Here is an 18,736-nt window from a genome sequence, read left to right as displayed (position 1 = left end):
TCTGACTGGATTTTTCAACTTGACCGGCCACTTTAGGCTTCCAAGGCGGATGCAATCCGGATAATGGCCGCTGTGACTTCTGCTTGGTGTGGTATATACAGAAAGACATGGCATGTAGAAGCTATGTAGCACTGTGTGTCTAGTTTCCGCCAACTAGGATATCATGCAGAGCAGTTCTTTCTCCAAAGTGGACCGTATCGAGAGCTAGTACTCGACTTCCACCTGTTGTTTCATCATCTCATCTTCCCAGGGGTCAACCTTTATAGCTTGAATATGGAGCACTAGAGTTCATGGGGAGGATGGAGTGGAAACGCATGATTCCGGAAAGAGTGTGTCTCCTGCGCAGGTGTCTCAATCATCATCCTTGGGCTGATGTTGTTTTTTATCTGCCAAAGTATAGGATTGTTCTTTTGCAGAAATCCCATTGGCAGCAGCTGATGGTGGTTCATCATGAATTACTTCATCCTGTCCACCCTTCTTTTTATCCACAAACTGTGGCATGTCCTCATATGGGTCATCCTCCAGGAATTATGTGGTCTGCAAGAATGCGGATGAGTCTGTGGCATGCATCGATGTAAACGTACATTTCTCAGCAGTCCTTCCACCTAACATTTGCAGGTCAAGCACTGTTCAGTGTGAACTGTACCTATTCCCACCCCCTCATATACACGGGCATACACATGGTTTCCTGGTTGCTATGCTGCTGTGTTGAGTTCCCCTATTCAAGTGAACTCTGCTGAACAGAGCTTCGCCGGCACTGCCTCCTCTATTGATGTGAAGGTTTGGCATAGTGCACGGTCCTCCACCAGTGCCGGATTAAATCCTATGGCGCCGCTACGCAGTCGAAACTTCAGGATCCCCCACGCAAATTATCTCCTAATAATTTTTTTATTTTCTGCACTGCTTTGGTACCTCTTCTTTTTGGGCGCCAACGTTATGGGTCTAAAAAAGTCTCACGACAAACAATATTTACGCTTTGTTCAAGAAAATGAAAGAATTCATACGTCTCAGCCAAAAATAGTAAAAGTGCCTGAATAAATAGATTTGTTCTGTTACAGTAGAAGTTGGAATGTGAAGTTAATCAAACTTGATTATAACTCAGAAAAGCTAACTTAGGAATGCAGATGTCCGGTACCTTATATATACTCGTCAGAGTTCTCGAAGCTTCTACCTGGTCTGGAGTCAGCGAGAACTTGCGACAGACTAACTCACAGAATGCTTTGTTTCTGGAGGTTTCTCGTGCGCCGCAGCACCTGCTCGACCTCTAGTGGGATAACATTAAACTAAGTAATGTGCATGTCGGCCTCTTGATGGAGATGACCATCACTACTGTACATTACACGTACGTAGTTTGCATCAGATTAGTTTACGAACTGGCAGCTGCCAGAAGATGAGCTTTTAAGAGACAAACTGTTGTGTGAATCTGATGTCTCTGTTTTATGTACTTTAAGTGGTTACATTAATACGGTATTTTCTCTATAGTCTAGAGAGTCTTTAATGTAAAGTTCTCGTTTGTTTCTTTCAGTTGATTCATTTTTATCTATCTTTTCGAAACAATTTAAGAAAGCCTGATTGTAATTTTCTTTCAAGATCAAATCAATATTATTTGGTTCCATTGTCGCAGGGCCTGTAAAGGAGTGGGGCCCATAGGCTGGTGCCTACTTTGCCTATTTGGTAATCCGGCACTGCCAGTGCCATTGGCATGCATACAAGTTGGGACAGGCGTTCCATGGCTCCGTGCTTGATATCAGGCCAGCTTTTTTCACATGATTCCCCCTCTGTGGGAACGCGCGCGCAGTGCATTTATGTGAGTGGTCACCTCCTCTACCGGGCACAGCGATCTCTCCCCATGGGAGTTAAAGATCTCGTCCTTGTGCTCCTGCATGAAGTAGATGAGGGCCTCTGGGCCTGTGATGGTCTTCTTTCATAAAGCCTTGATCAGATCGATGCCACCTCTCTCTTGCGTGCCCGCACAGGACTGTCATCTCCTGGACTACTGCCTGCTTTGGGGGAGTTTTCCGACCAGCACATGTGTTTTTGTGCACATGAGAAATGAAAACTAAATGCATCTGCAGTAGATATGTGTATTTTTCGCACATGGCTGACATTCCTGGAGATGCACTTCACATGCATACGATGAAGACGCATTAAAAAGAAACGATCCTGTTGACTATGTACTCAAAGGTAACACATCTAGTGATCATCCATTAAAAAATAATGCATCTTGTGACGAATTGTAAAAATGTTATCCTTCTGGTGAGGACGTATGCTTTTTAATGCAACCTGTGTGCATCGGTATTATGGGGGACTATTATTTTCGCGCCTTGAAACACTTGTGTAGAGGCATTTTATAAATACCATATCATATAACTTCCAACGCGTGCCCTTGTGTGCGCTCTGGTGCCCTCTTTGCAATTTTCTTTGTTTCACTATTAAGTGCAAACAATGGGCCCGATTCATGGACTTTGCATGGAAAAAATACACTTTGCACGGTTCCATGAATCAGGGTTTGTGTCGGCAGTGCAAAGTCACTTTTCAGAAGTGTAAATTCACTTTGAACCGGGAAAATATTCCATGAATCGGGCCCTAATCTCTGTTATGCCTGGTTAATACGAGTTGGCACGCATTTATTTGCACTTTGGAGTGCAAAGAAGTTTGCTTGTAGGAGGTCTGTACAATGGATTTCTATGTAACCCGCCTGCCTCTATGAGTTGATAAAAGCATGCAGACGCCATAGGAATTCAGCGTGAAAATGACATGCTAGTAGAATGCCATTCTGTGCTCATAGGCCACCACCCCACCTGTCACGGGACACAAATCCCCCAGAATGCAAAGCGTGGTGTTAGACTAGGCATAAATCCTTTATGCTTGGAGTTAGAAGCACTTTTTGCACTCTGTGGATTTGAAACATACCCCCCCATGTGGGCAGTTATTATAGTTTTTATTAATCGGACTACCCTCATTACGATACTGCCGCTAAACCATGGCGCTATTAGCACCATGGTTGGTGCCGGTATCGTAACGAGTCCACCAATGTTCAATGGGGAATTACCACCTCATTCCAAGGTTGGAGGGGCGGTAGTTCCCCATGGAACATTGGCCCTTCCCCATTCCCATTTTTGCCCGATAGGGCTTAATGGGACTGGGGAAGGCGCTAAGTACGGTACCGCAAATTGCGGTACCGTACTTAGCACCAAGGTCCCTTTGCGGGTCCCTACTTTAACAGCTGGTTTAGACCAGCCGTTCAGGTCGGGTCCCACAAAGGGACCTCGTAGTAAGGCGCTAAGGCCCTCATTACGACCCTGGCGGAGGTCCATGGTGCAATTTGCACCATGGACCATGGCGCAGAGCTGCCAACACCGCCATGGGGGTTGGCGGACTTACCGCCCCATTCCGAGGTTGGCGGGGCGGTAAGTCCCCAATCCCCATTTACCCTTCCCCATTCCCATTTTTGCCCCATAGGGTATAATGGGAGTGGGGAAGGCGTTAATTACGCCACCGTAAATTACGGTGGCGTAATTAACAACAAGTCCCGTAGCGCCATGGATTTTTCCGCCTGCAAAAAGCAAGCGTAAAAATCACCATGGCGCTACGGAATGTCGTAGTCTGGCGGAGAGGTACGCCATGCATTACGCTGGCGTAAACCCCTCTCCGCCAGGGTCGTAATGAGGGCCTAAGTGTTTAACAGTGCGGCAGCCTTTTACGGCGGTGTTAAACACTTAGCGCCAGGGTCCTAATGAGGGCAATTTGGCTGCCAAGGTAAACAGTGGAAAAGATGTACAACAAGTCTGCAAGCCGACCAATAGGCCACTCTATTTAGAAACGTTCCCTAATGAGCACATTTTGAAAGAATGTATGAAAATCCTATTCAATCTGGCTGAATCCTTTGAAATTACGGGAAGTAGGAACAAGATTCCCAGATTGGCCAGAAATTGAAGAATTTCTGGAGATAACAACTTTGAAACCACTAAACATTTGCTTATGGGCTGTGTAACCTTAGATGGTTTACGCAGAACCTTCCTTCGTGCATACGGTAATATGGAAGTGTTACCCCCATTTAAAGAAAATGTTTGGAACCTGTTTATGAGCAGCAATGATTTTAATGTGCTTGATCATTTAACTAAGTTTTGGTTGTGCATCAGAGACTTGTTGAAGGAAATCACACACGGCTGTACTTTTGATAACTTAAAACATACTTCTGTTCACTTTTTCTTTGCTTTATTCTTTTACACTTTTAATATGTAAATACTGCCCTTGTTAACACGTCTTAAATGTATAAAAAGTCTTCATTGACTATGCTACACAAATACAAAAATAATAAGCAGCCATCACACATCCTTTCCTGCCACACATTTCCTTGTGCCTGCCTTTGTGAGTTTCTTTCTCCCAATGTGGTGTGTGCATCACTGAACACTCACGCATCTCATGGATCAAAGTTTTGTGAATGAGGCACACACATTCACTTCGGCAATGGGTAGAAAGTAGTAGCAAGTGCTTTTAAAAATGTATCTGTTGTGTGTTGTTCTCACTTGGTTAGATTGCATCTCCTTTAATTCTGTGCAGCGCTCCATATATAACATGTTGATAAGGTTCACGCTATATAAACAAATAAAATATATATATATGTGTAATTGGTTATTTATAACGTGCTAGTGCCCAGGGGTTTCTAAGTGCAAGGCCGGGGATCGCGTTGCCCCTGAGCTATCCTCACACGACTATAAGGGTTCCATGTGTTACAAAAATATCGCAATATCTTTGCAGCAATATTGACCCATAGACCCTCTGGGGGGGACCCCTGCATTATTTTAAAATTTGTGGGGGACACCCTCAAAACCCCTGCTCCCACAAAATATCCCCCAAAAATATCGCCTATGATGAGACAAACGGCCATGTGTATGGCGATATTTTTGATGGGGATATTTTGTAGGAATACAGACTATAAGGGCGTCATTTGGAAGGATCATATTTCCACATATCCATTGCAGTATTATCTTGTTGCAATCTTATTTTTTTGCTATAAAAGATGATTAAGGACAGTAAACGAAAGAACCAACAAGTTACTATAATTATTATAATTGTTAATTTATAACGCGCTTATTACCAGCAAGTGGTTTCTAAGCGCAGGATCGGGATTCGAACCTGTGTTGGGCTGCATTGTCTTGCTACCAAGACAAACGGGTTGCCCCTGAGCTATCCTTCCTCCCCTAAGTGAGGGCTGCTGTAGTCCGAGGATTTTTGACAACACTATCGGGGTATTTTTCGAGCCCCCCTCAACCCCCAACCAGAAGCAGAAAAAAGGGGGCTATGGACAGGTACAACAGTTAGGCCTGTTTTTCCACCTTCCAGGCCTTCATGGACTACATGTGGACCTTCTCCGGTCTAGTGGTTTCGTGCTGGCCTCAGCTGCCCGATGCACTGGCCAGTGCCGCTCTTGAGACCGCAGTAGGCACTGCAACATGGTGATCCCGTACCCATGGGAAGCCGGGAGATGAGGTTAATTCCCAGTGGCTTACTGGTACAGGCTCCGCTTCTAGTCGCACTTCAATACCTCAAAACTGCAGATCCCAGGTAGTGTGGCCCAATGGAGGAAAACAAAGAGAAGAAGGCTAGAAATAAAATGAGCCAATGAGTTCAGACACCTGGGAGACCCAGAAATCTTAGTAACACTGTAAAATGGGGAGCCGTTTTTGGTCTATACTGGTATTTAAGTGTGCCCTTGAGTGATCTAAGATATTCCATGGGGATGAGTGCTGGAAAAAGCACGAGAAAGAAAACGTGGAATGATAGCTGTTGTACGGGCAAGCATGTATGGTTTCCACAGAGCACACAATTATGAGATTTTTTTCATAATTGTGAACTGGTTTTTACTCAATTAGTATATGAATTAAAATTGCAGCGTTAGGCCTCCCCTAATAACTTCACTGAGTCTATATCCCTCGTTGGAAGTCCCTCCAGAAGGTTCAAACAGAAAGTGTGGTCTAGTGGGTGAAGGGAGTGGGCAGTGCCAAAATGGCACCTTGCCTGAGGTGGCATAGATGCTTTGACTAGCTCTTTGTGTTGGTGCAAGGAACAATGCCTTCTAAAAAAAAGTGCATTATTGAGTCCCAAAGGCCCCTAACAACAGAGTCTGTAGGCGCAATCAGGGGTCTTGGGTGTCCTTTGCTGGTAGCAATCTAGGTGGCCACCTAGAATTGCCTTCCTTGAGAACTGTCCCCTTACTGCAGAAGGTCCTGGTTAGAACTTTAACAGACAGCATGCTGGGACTCGGACCATATGCCCGCTGTCCTCCCATGGCCCGAGAGGAAGTGTCCTGTTTTCATGCCACTTTAGGACTGACGTGGCGCTCACAATAGCTCTGCCTGGGACAGCAGTCCGAGAATCACAATAAGCAGGGAGTGGGATTGGTATTGAATGTTGTCTCGGGCAAGGGGTGGAATTCGTGATTGATATTGAATTCTGAGACTGACTCGAGATTGAAGGAGTGGAGAATATCGGTGAAGTGTGAAATGAGATAGAAACATCATTAATTCATGCTGATCCACAGACAAAGGGCTAGCGTTGGACGCATCTAAATGAGTTGTCCTACGGTTACGCAGTTCTTGAGTCTCCAGCTCCAAATAAGAAGCTGTGCGGGTCCTAAAAGCATATCCAAGACTAGTGAGCAATGAACTTGTTCTGTTAATAAGTTGTGATGTGGTGGCAAATTACCACGGTGGTAGTTTCCTAGTGCGTAGGCTTGTCCACGCAGTGGCGTACTGTACCCCTAGTATCCAGACCTTGGAATGCTGGAGGAAAGAAAATGGGCAAAGGGATGTGCAAAGAGTATGAAGAAATGGCATTGGCTGGACCTGCCCCCAGCGTCACTGAAGAATGGCCTGTTCAAGGAGTCTTGTGCAGTAGTGCTATAGTGAAAATTCAAGTTTGATTGTGTGTTCCGATGGGCTTTGCTTAGACTTGTGAAATAGTACAAACGGACTGTTCCTGGCAACCTCATTCTTGGCATTTCAGCCTGTGCAGAAATCACTTTTTGCAAGCAACACAACTCCACATCCCTAACACCATTTAACACACCCATCTCCTAGCAAATGCGGCCTTCGCTGCAAACATGATGTTTCCTGTCTGGACGAAAAGCTCTCAGCGCTCCTAACACATTATGGCTATAACGCTAACACACATGCAGAAGTCGGGGTACTTCCGACCCGCTTCATCAACACAAAGCACCACCGCCTTGCACTTTCCCCTCCTTCTAACTGACAAACCCAGCCACTCTCGACCAGATCCACTGGGGCGCCCGGGGACCATGCAAATGCCAGAGGTGTGTGGTACACATCCCAATAACATAGCATGTAAGCTTTGGAGAAAGGTTTACATGACATATGTATTGTTGTTATGTGATGATGCAAATGAGGCGTTCGGGTGACGTGATAAACCACAAGGCTGAATGCTAGGCGGCTTAAACTGTCCTTGAAATTTACGGTGCAAGTGTTCGACTGTAATGCATGGCTAGTTGTCTTATATATATATATATATATATATATATATATAGCCCATTAAAGTATAGGTAGGCATCACAAAGTTTGCAATACTTAATTGTGTGCATTGTTCTTAAAAAGCAACAGCCCTACATGGAAAATAAATCCCTAAAACGTGCATTTTAAGGCCTTGCTTTTGCAGTTGTCATTCACAAGAAATTGATATTTACTTTTTTTAATTCGTTTTATTTTTTTCATTTAATGTGTACCTCGGTTTCTTACAAACCTTAGACACTAAATTAACCATATCACAAAATACACAGACATATTACAAAAACATTATACAATGAATCACACACAATGCATATACTAAAATACAGTGAACGTTTGAAGGTAAAATCCATGAATAAAAAGGAAATAACTCTATGCTCTTAAATTCTCAGTCCGTTTTAAAAACATTTTCCATATATAGAATGATGATTGAACGTATAGTACATGATTGCATTTGGTTGAGTTGGCATTTAAAAGTCACGTCTTTTTCAAATAGGAAAATAATTATTGAAAGTGATATGTTAAAAACGGTTGTATACTATTTGGTACACTTAGTAAAAACGATATGCTATAGTTCATTTACAAACAGCGGCTTTTAAAAAACAATGTTGTTGTGCACACGTACTGGGTTTCACAGTCCCTCTGTGCAGAGCGTGTAATGAACAATGTAAAGGCCAGAAAGCGTGTGGTTTGTTTAAGTTTCCGTGAAGACAGGCCGCTGCTTCACAGCTCCCGCCCGCGATGCACAGCCGCGAATAGCCGCCTGCACCGAGACACTGCTTCACAGCTCCCGCCCGCGATGCACAGCCGCGAATAGCCGCCTGCACCGAGACACTGCTTCACAGCTCCCGCCCGCGATGCACAGCCGCGAATAGCCGCCTGCACCGAGACACTGCTTCACAGCTCCCGCCCGCGATGCACAGCCGCGAATAGCCGCCTGCACCGAGACACTGCTTCACAGCTCCCGCCCGCGATGCACAGCCGCGAATAGCCGCCTGCACCGAGACACTGCTTCACAGCTCCCGCCCGCGATGCACAGCCGCGAATAGCCGCCTGCACCGAGACACTGCTTCACAGCTCCCGCCGCGATGCACAGCCGCGAATAGCCGCCTGCACCGAGACACTGCTTCACAGCTCCCGCCCGCGATGCACAGCCGCGAATAGCCGCCTGCACCGAGACACTGCTTCACAGCTCCCGCCCGCGATGCACAGCCGCGAATAGCCGCCTGCACCGAGACACTGCTTCACAGCTCCCGCCCGCGATGCACAGCCGCGAATAGCCGCCTGCACCGAGACACTGCTTCACAGCTCCCGCCGCGATGCACAGCCGCGAATAGCCGCCTGCACCGAGACACTGCTTCACAGCTCCCGCCCGCAATGCACAGCCGCGAATAGCCGCCTGCACCGAGACACTGCTTCACAGCTCCCGCCCGCAATGCACAGCCGCGAATAGCCGCCTGCACCGAGACACTGCTTCACAGCTCTCGCCTGCACGGAGAGCTCATCACATGCTATGTTTGGATTCTTTCAAGTGGTTTTCAAGTTTTGGGAACGATGAGTAGTGGTGCCTTGTTCGATAACATAGGCATTCCGAGGGTTGAAATGTATAATTCACAAGAATCTTGCAATTTCCGGGAACTGTGCAACACAATACACAGATTTGAGATCATATATCCACTAATTAGGGGTTTAGTAACAACTGCTCTTTGTGAAATAAACATAGGCTAGTGTGTAATCTGTATGTATAGACACCTGTGCTTGTTTGCGAAACAGGTGGATTGTAGTAGTATGCTACTCATGGTTACATACAAACGAACAAAAGCTGACCTAGAAAGATAATTGAACATGATGTGGAGTCCAGGCCTCAGACTGTGCCTTTTTTACCTCTTCCAGGGTGTGTTGTTGCTGTGTCCATAGTTGAACAGCTCGCTCAGCTCCACAATTCCACGATCCAGGCCGCCATGGAGAGGCTGTGCAGTTACATGCCAGGTAAGTGTGCCTTTTCCAGTCAGATGTGCTGCGCCTCTCATTTTTTCCGAAAAATAATCTGTACCACAGATACAGAAAATGAGGTTCTTGAATGAGAGCAGTGGGAATGGGAGCAATGCACTGGGTGCGAAGATGCCTCTTAGATGGATGAGTACAGAGGCAAGGGTGTGGCTGTAAACAGGAGTCCCATACAACCTTCCTTTCAGTGTGTGACCCCATGTTTCACTGACCTACTTTCTTATAAGCTTTAACTGTGCCTCACAGGTCATTCCAAAGCATGTGTGTCTTCCTGCTGAGGTAGCAGACTCCTGTGCTTCCCCTGTGACTGACCGTGGTGACCGCACACTGAACCACAGCCTCTTTAATTTGATTTGACCTATTTATACCGCGCAGACCGGACGAGCTTAATCATCTTTGAGCGCAGATAATTCATCACATATTGGTCAGAAATAACGGAAGAACCGGAATTCAGCTAACAGGCAATAAATAGGGTCCCCTGAAATCAACATCGCTAACTAAACTAGCACCTAGATTCATTCCAATAGGTGGGTCTTTAACACTTTTCGGAAGAGACTCCGTGTTTCAATTGCCTGAAAATCTAGGGGTAGTCTGTTCCAAACTCTCGGTCCATAGACCAAAAAAGTCTGGTTGCCCCTGGACACACAAGAGGATGATGGAAGACTGAACAACAGTTTGTTCTCAGAACGGAGTGAGCGGGTTGGGCAATATCTGTGGATTGTATCTGTCACATAGGCCGGGGACAGAGAACTTTAAAGTAAATTCTGTCCCTCACAGATATTTACAAGAGATATACATAAGATGTGTTTCCTTTGAAGAGTTGTCTCCTTTCGTCCCTCTGTGTCTCACCATAGTGGCATCACGCTCAACCACAGTCCCTTGAGATGTTGTTTCCGCCTGTTCTCGCGCTGTGACTAACGATAGGATAGATAATGCACGCTCATTGTTTGCCATGTATATCCTAATATGCCAACCAAACTTCATCAAACATAAACATAATTTCATTTTAGGGTGGTAAGAGTCAGAGTGGCAATTGCTGACGCAGTTCTAGGGAGAGAGCCAATCACTCTGGACGCAGAGTGATCCCCTCACCTTGGGCACCTCCGGCTTCTGGAGACATATCCTCTGTGCCTTGGGTTACAGTGCATCAGCCGCAGGCCACATGCCCAAGTGCCTGGCTCACACACTTGTACTTGGAGAGCCATTGCGCACTGTGCACCCAGGTGCCGGCCACATTCACCCACAGAGTATCTGCCACTTTTTGGACAACACAGACTGGGAGAGTGAAACTGTCCCTTCTTCTCACTTTGGGCCACTGAGAGTGCCCGCAAGAATAGATGATGCCCCTTACTGCACCCATCCTCATGCTCGCCCACTGATTCGTTTAGTGCTGTGTTAGGCAATTCTGTAGGGCAGAGGCTGGCTGCAGGTCCCAGATGCATTGCCTGTGTCTACACCACATTGCACACATGCATGGCTTTAGGGCGGGGCATGGACATAAGAATGACTTGGATACATGGGAATATGCCAAGGCCTGCTGTCTCCTGTGTGGAGGTGATGTGTGTGCTGGATTCTTCGCAGTGGTTTTCAATCCACATCACGCCTGTAACTGTGTATTCCCGCGTGCCTGCCGTTGCATGGTGTGTGGCTGTTTGCAGGCATTAGCGGCTCGTTATTAAGGTTTCACTATGTTCAACGTGGCAATAAAGGAAGGACACATCTGCAAAATGATGTTTGCATGCCTCGTGTTTGCAAATGCTTGTGTCATTCACTGGCTTTGTGGTGCACTCTTGTTGAGAAATATGGCCTGGTTCGCATATCTTCCTCCATATCGTTATCAGCCTTGTTACTGTAATCAAGATCCAACCACGAACCCTTCCACGCCTTTTATTAATTTGTTTCCATTGCCCTCACAGTAACCCCTCAACTGTGGCCCCAGCAGAAGTGGGGGCGAGGGGGAAAGGCAGTAGCAGGGTGCAACATATATTTAAAGAGGTTGGGGGTGGACTGGGTTACATGGCCGTGTGGATGGGATGGGAAAGGGAGGAGGATTCTTGTGAATTGTTTTTCTTGTAATGTTGTTCTATTGGCCAAAACAAATGTCAGCACCTGTGATGGCTTTACGAGGTTTTCTTCCAGAAGCGTCTAGGAATTCCAGAAGAAATGCTGGGAATATTTGGATTTTTCTTCCTCCAATTTACAAGAGTTCCAGTGGGAAGGGATCTGCTTTCTGAATCATCTTTCTATACCCCCCCAAATTAAATTCAGATGGAGGATGGAAAGTCCCGGAATTTGAGTGTGGCATATTTGTCCAAGATTCCCCACTTCCTCTCTCAGAGCCCAGGGAGATGCTGCTGAGTTGCGGGGAATGACCACATAGTAGTTGTGTTTATGTGAACAGTAAATGCACACACCTTTCAATCAGAAGAAAATGGAATGGGGGCGCACAGTAAAAGAAGCATAGGCATAGCCAAGACATATGCTGTTTGTTTTGGGCTCCAAGGGTTTGCGAAGCTTTAAAGTAGACGCATAGGTTCATAAATATGCGATTCCCCACTTGTGCAGCTCCCCACCTCCCCAAACGTGAGTTTCTTCACAGCAAGCAGTCCCTGAAGTTCCATCCGCACTCATGTGCTGGCATGTAGAACCTTTCAAGGTCTTGCATATTACTGCTTCAAGAAGCCTGTCAAGTGGCATGCAGAGGTATGCTTGAACTGGGAAAATTGGCAAACAGTAGACATGGGTGCAAAAAGCAGAGGAACTACTATTTAGCTCCCATTAATTTCTGCTCACTCCAATCACTGGCTGAGAGTCATAGTCTGTATTCTCATATTTGTTGTGTTATAAGTACTTATGAAGGTTTTGCGTGGGGAAAACATGCCTAAGGTGTGTTAACATATCATGTTATGTTAAAGGAGATGCATGTAGTGCACCTATGCAACCTACGAGGTTTCGGGGCGCTGATGACCACTTTGAATCATCGCCGATGCACTGGACGGTGGTGTGGAGGTCATGGTTTATTTCTGCCTGGTAGGTTGCGTGATTAGACTTGACAAAGGGTTTGGGTATCTGTGATCGCGCCCCACCAGCGACGTGTCGGGGTTTATTCAGGTGACGTATACGTATCTGTGTGGTCCTATGGGCCATCCTGATCTCTGGGTTTGTTGAGGTGATGTAGAAGCTTTGGTGTGATTTGTAATTGGTGCTGTGGAGCAGGGAAATTAGGTACATCTGGGCCCTGTAAATCTATGGGTTTTTTGGGGTAATGTATATGTGTCTGTGTGATTTCTAATTGGACTGTTGGTCAGGGGAATTGGATACCCAAGGCCCCTGCATGTCTCTGGATTTGTTGAGGGAATGCATGAGCGTTTCTGTGATTCCTGATTGGGGTTCTCGGTCAAGGGACCCACCAGATCTTTGCTTTTGTTGAGGTGATACGTAGGCGTTTGGGCCTGACATAAAAAGGAATTGATTATCTTTGGGCCCTCCAGATGTCTCGGTTTGTTGAGCTGATGTATGAGCATCTGTGAGATTCCTTATTGGGGCTATTGGACAGGGTAATGGGGTATCTATGGGCCCTACAGATATCTGGGATTGTAGACGCAATGCATCACTATCTGTGTCAAACCTGATTGGGTCTGTCACACAGGGGAATTTGAAATCTCTGGGCCATTCAGATCACTGGGTTTGTTGAGATGTATGAGTATCTGTGTGATTCCTTGGGGCTGTTGGACAGGGACATTGGTATCTATAGGCCCTACACATCTCTGGGATTGTTGAGGCAATGCATTACCATTTTAAGGTGATGTAGAAGCATCCCTGTGACTCCTGATTGGGGCTGTAGATCAGGGGATGTGGGTACTTGTGCACACTCAAGTTCTCTGGGTTTTTAGAGATGATGGATAAGCTTTTATTCGATTCCTGATCAGTGCTGTCAGGGGAGATTCCTTTTTTTAATTTAAAAGTAACTGTTTTAATTTATAAATACACTTTTTACACTACAAAGAGAAAATAGGAATACAACTAAAAATAGAACTAATATCTCATATATGAAGTAAATAAAAATTCAAAAAGGTGCAGTAGGTCGTCATCTCGTTACATATTCAGTAGGATTTCCTACACAAACTCTCGCTTTGTTTTACCATGTGGAATTCTATCATGTACATCATGTTCCAGCCCGTTACTGTGTCCTTGATCAGACTATATATATATTAGTACCCCGACATCGCTCTTCAGTTAGCTTCCCCCTGCTTCATTTTCTTATCAATTCCTCAACTATTTGTTCGAGGAATGATGATAATGCTAGTATGAGGGCCTCATTTGAGGTCATCATAAGCCTTGCCCACAGATTTCCTGACAAATACCTTGAGGTAGAATGGATGAACTTTCCAAGTAAGCAAATTCTTTGCTCCCGAAGACAGGACATTCTAACACCAAATGAGAGAGAGTTTCGATTGGGACTAACCCACACGCACGGCATCCTCGCAAATCCTTAGAAACCATACGTTGCGGACCTATTACTTCCATCAACGGAAAATAATTTAAGTGAAATCTGAGATATAGGTCTCTGCTTTTTTTAAGGGAATTTTTGGAGGTCTGCTCTTGTCTTATCCAGGGGAGTGCATAGGTGCTGTTTATTTTTGTATTTTTGTAACCTAGTTAGGTCCTCATAATCAGTATTTCTGTCCCATTGCTTTATTTTGTTTTTTATTATAAAGGCACTGTACGGGAGGGGGAGTGACGTCTGACTGGCCCATAGAATCAGAGCTCACCCTCGAGTACTTTAAGACGAGATAGCTGCACCTTGAAGTGGATGGGGTGTAGGATTCTCTTACTCCAACACCAAACAATAAGGACAACTAAATGGTTTGGCAAAGGGGAGTCCGTTTAATGACAAGTACAAAAAACGGGGAAACATGGAGATCAACAATGATGCGATGGTCCGTCTCGCTTCAGCTCCCAACAATCTTCATTCAAACAGCAATAGTTATAGTAAAAATTTGTCATAATTGACGTGTAATATTCCAAAGTTTGTCAAGGAGTTCTATTGGTTGGAAAAGGTAACTTAAGGATAGGTGCTATATCTGTATATGGTAACGGGGAGAGGGGATTGGATAACTGTTATCGGGTGGGCGTCTATGTCCTTCCCTCTACATTACTCATGCAAAACATCACTAAAATTACGACTTCTCTTTGGGTCTACTATCTATAGGACCTTAGATTATTTGGCCCTCTGTGATTGGGCTGGATACAACCCTAAGCATACATTTCCACTTTAATTAGCAGTATACAGAATGGTCACCCAGATGCAGTATGCCCCAAGATTCAACCTGCCTCCCTTCCATCAATCAGTACTTTAGGGCTATGTGTCAATTAGTTGGCTGAGGTTGGCCTCGAAACTGTAGCTTCTTGTCAGGAAAAGTTATGGTATCTCCTGCTTTGGGTGACATCAGACGTTGGTACCTCTTCGCGCTCGGCTGTTCACGTGTTAGCATACCGTGAATCAGCTTCGTTTTCCTTCTATTTGTGCATTTAATTCTCCTTTTCGGCCGCCACCTGCCTGGGGCCCTCTTATCTCGACCTTCACGGGGCAGGCTGTTCTGCTCTTAAGTTTCGATTCTCCGTAGTTCCTGTCTGCCTCCCTCTCTTGGTTTAACCTCGATTTCCCAGGCACAGCCTCCTCCTTGCTGAGTTTCGATTCTGCCGTCTCTCCTGGCTTGTGCTGGCATACGAATCCTGACCTGTTCGACCCTTAGTAACATGGGTTAATTCTGCTTTTGTATAAAGTGGATTTGCACTTATATAATGTGCTTCGTTGAGGTAGATATATAGTTGGCGCTTGCCGCTCTATTCTTCTACTAAGCATAGCAAGCCGCACTGTTTTCTTAGCTTCTTGCATTACAAGCCTATGTACAGGCGTTAGCTGGTTGAATACTTTCATCCTGCCTTACAGTTACGTTTCTTTATATTTCAACATCGTCTCTTCTTCTAAGTTCATTACATCCTTATTCATATAATTTCGTCTTTGTGTGTCGACTTTTGGTTGTCATTTTGTTCATCTGAACGTCTTTCCGGTTCCTTGTGTCGTCACCATTCATCTTCAATTAAGTCCTTTTGAGTTTCTTCTGGGATAGTGTTTAAACAGTCTTCATTTTGTGTCATTTGCTGGTATGGTTGTCTCAATGGATATCTCACTGCCCATGGTTGTCTGGTTATTGGTGCTTCAATACGTATTGCTCTTCTGATTGGCACTGGACAGAGCCCTAGTGCGGCTCTCTGCTGGTTTATTTGCTCATTATACATCACATCTCTCGGTGTGTATGTTCCTGGTACTTCAAAATGGGTGACTGGAGTGCAGGCCATATTTAGGACCTCCTTTACACTCCCCCCTCTGGTCGGTTCATCAATCACTTCTGCTTCCTCCTTTGGATTTGTCTTACTTGGCTCTTCTGTATCCATTTCTTCATCTTCTGGGTTTGTACATCATGGTGTGAAGCAGTGTCTCTTTGGAGTCCATATTTTTATCACTCCTTTTAAGTTTCCTGTTGTTTTGACATGTTCGTCTTTATTCCAGGTCATTAGCTGACATTGTCAATTTGTGCTGCAATAGATCAATTTTCCTTCATAATTTCTTTGTTTCCTGGGATACAGGAACTTTATTCCTTCTGGTGCATCTTCGCTGGCCTTCACAAAGTATTTTATTTCTTCATCAGTTAGGTCTCTGGGCTTCCATCCTGGCTCGACATCAATCATGATCTTCATCCCTATGGCTCTCTTTGCAGTTTTCTGGCATTGTGAGACTATTATCTTGATAGCACAAAATCCTAATAGTATCATCAATAGCAGGACTCCCAGGAACTTGAATATGTCTGTCATCCATTGTAGGACCCATGAGAATAGTGATCCAAACCAGCTGTCATCATCAACTTCGTCCGTTTCATTGATCATCTGATTCTGCAGGTTTGTCAGCATACCTATGGCTTCTGTTAAAATTCAATTTTCCTCATTGTGAGAAGGTATGAATGTGCAACATGATTCTCCGATTTTTGCACAAACACCTCCATGCATAGCTGTGATCATGTCAAGTACATATCTCTTCTGGAGAGTCATCAGCCGGATTGCTCTTAACTCTTCTTTAATCGCATTGAATCCTTTTATGGTCGTGTTGATGGTCTGCAGTAACTCCCATCTGGTTATTTGCAACCAATTAGTATTTACTCCAACTTGGATCCTTGGCATGAAAATCGTTGTGAATACTGATGAGGTTAGGCTGAACAGCCTGTGTTCATATGGGATTGCATGAAATGCTTCTTCTGATTTGGCAGAAAAGTAATTCTCTCTCTTCATTTGGGATACCAGCTCCAAAGATCTCCTTTTCCTCACGTGAGCATCTGCTTTCGGGAAACTGTCAATATTCAGGTCACTTTTCAGGATCACTAATGCTGGAACATGGACATTCACTATTGTGCATATGCCTCCCCAGTTCTTTGGCAGTCTGATGTACGCTTTGGATCCACATGCCCAATAATGATCCATGATCACTGCAGTCCCATGCGTCATTCCTGGAGCTTTGAAAATTCGTCCACAGTTCTGATTCTCTCCCATTTTCCTTGTGCTATTGTTTCTGAAGCACAATTTCGGGTTTTCCAGTGGCACTATATGCAGGGGTCCTCCTCTGTCTTCGATCCATGTCAATAATTTTGTGAGTCTCGGCCATAGAGGTTTGCATAACCTCTGTGAGTTTTCTATTGCTTCCTTGCAGGCTCCAAGGACCATCCATGCTCATCAGATCACCATTCCTTCTTCCCATCCGTTGGGTGAAAGCACTGTTCCCCAAATCTGCATTTGGCCTCTGTTCTTCCAAATTTGAGCCTTTTCTGGAGTTTTCCCTTGGAAGTTCAGTCTTGGGTTTATTTCCCATCTTGTTCCTGTTCCCTTAACTTCAGGCTTTTCATACCTGATCACGTGATTCCTAGTATGAGCTCTATTTCTTATCTTAATGTCCTGAACATAATCATCTTCATCGGGGTAATCTGTTTCAGTTGCCCATATCAATGAGGCATCCCTCCCCATGAACTGGCCTCTGGTGTTGCACATTGCTATATGTGACTGACAAAGTGCTGTCGGGACATCTATTTTGACAGCCACAAAGATCTTGGATTTCCCCATGATGTACGGTAGAAGTGCACAAACAAAGCATTCTCCTTCTGAAGTTCGCCTCCCAACTTCTTTCATGTGCTGGTACCAAATTTTTTGTTCCCTAGATGTGCTGTGCTGTCCAGGTACGTAGTGGTTCAGTTCACTGTTATCTTCATGCAGGCTTCTCTTGATTCTTAGTGTCTTCCTGTAGTTTGCTATAACTACATCCCTAAATGCATCTGTGTGGCTTTTCCTTGCTGGAGGATTCTCAGGTATCCTGGTCCACGGTGCAGGTCTCTTCATCTGCGCCATTTGAGTGGACAAGAGTCTGGCTGCTCTTTCCTGGTCCTCATGCATCTTTTTTCTCTGCTGCGTGCAAGTGTCCATGCTAACCAGCCTAACACTGGTCCGGTGTATGGGTGTATGGTAGGCCTGGCACTTGTCCCTTGTGTTGGAATATGCGTGCTGGATAGTACAGCCTCTGTTGTTTTGTTCTTCAGTTCCTCTTGTAGTTTTCTTACTCTGGCTATGTTTGGTAGTAGAAGATCTACAAACATTTGTGTCCTTGCGGAGAGTCCTGCTGCGGCCGCTTCTGTTTTCCGCAGGGCGTCTGTCAGTACTGCTTCTGTTGACTCTCTTGCTTCATCTCTTTTTTTCTCACCATCTCCTGTGAAGGCCTTTTGGATAGGCAGTCTCATCTTTTCTGTAGCTTTCGTTTGATGTTCTGTGGTCATCGATACTAGGCCTGGTTTGTGTGCATTCAGTGTGTGTGCGTGTGTGGGTGTCAGTGCTTTGTTTTCATGCCTTTCGTGCCGACCCTGTCTCTGGCTTTCCTGCTCATTCGTTACCTCAAGTGTGTTTGTGTCACTGCTAATTACATTCATTTTCATTTCATTTACTTTACCATCAGACTTTCTCTGTGCTGAAATGACTATATAAGGTCTGGGTGCTTTTGTGGGTTTCATGCGTACATCATCAGGTGGGTGCTCTGAAATTGGAACGCTTTGTGCACCAATAAAAAATGCAGTTCTGATCGTTAATGACAGTAAAATACTGATAAACACAAT

At 45.1% G+C, this 18,736-nt stretch overlaps 1 protein-coding gene across 1 annotated transcript in view; it reads left to right on the top strand.

Moving 5' to 3' along the window:
* Positions 1-18,736, top strand: part of AOAH (acyloxyacyl hydrolase) — a 1,097,690-nt gene that overhangs the window by 117,704 nt on the left and 961,250 nt on the right. Inside the window, exon 2 of the mRNA XM_069613263.1 lies at positions 9,417-9,512. Within this exon, the coding sequence (XP_069469364.1) occupies positions 9,417-9,512 (96 nt within the window). The remainder of the gene's footprint in view (positions 1-9,416; positions 9,513-18,736) is intronic.

This window comes from Ambystoma mexicanum, chromosome 5p, assembly GCF_040938575.1.
Source record: "Ambystoma mexicanum isolate Mex_15411 chromosome 5p, UKY_AmexF1_1, whole genome shotgun sequence".
Classification (NCBI taxonomy): Eukaryota; Metazoa; Chordata; class Amphibia; order Caudata; family Ambystomatidae; genus Ambystoma; species Ambystoma mexicanum.
The sequence above is the reverse complement of the archived record's forward strand: the minus strand, read 5'-3'. Positions and strand labels throughout refer to the sequence as shown.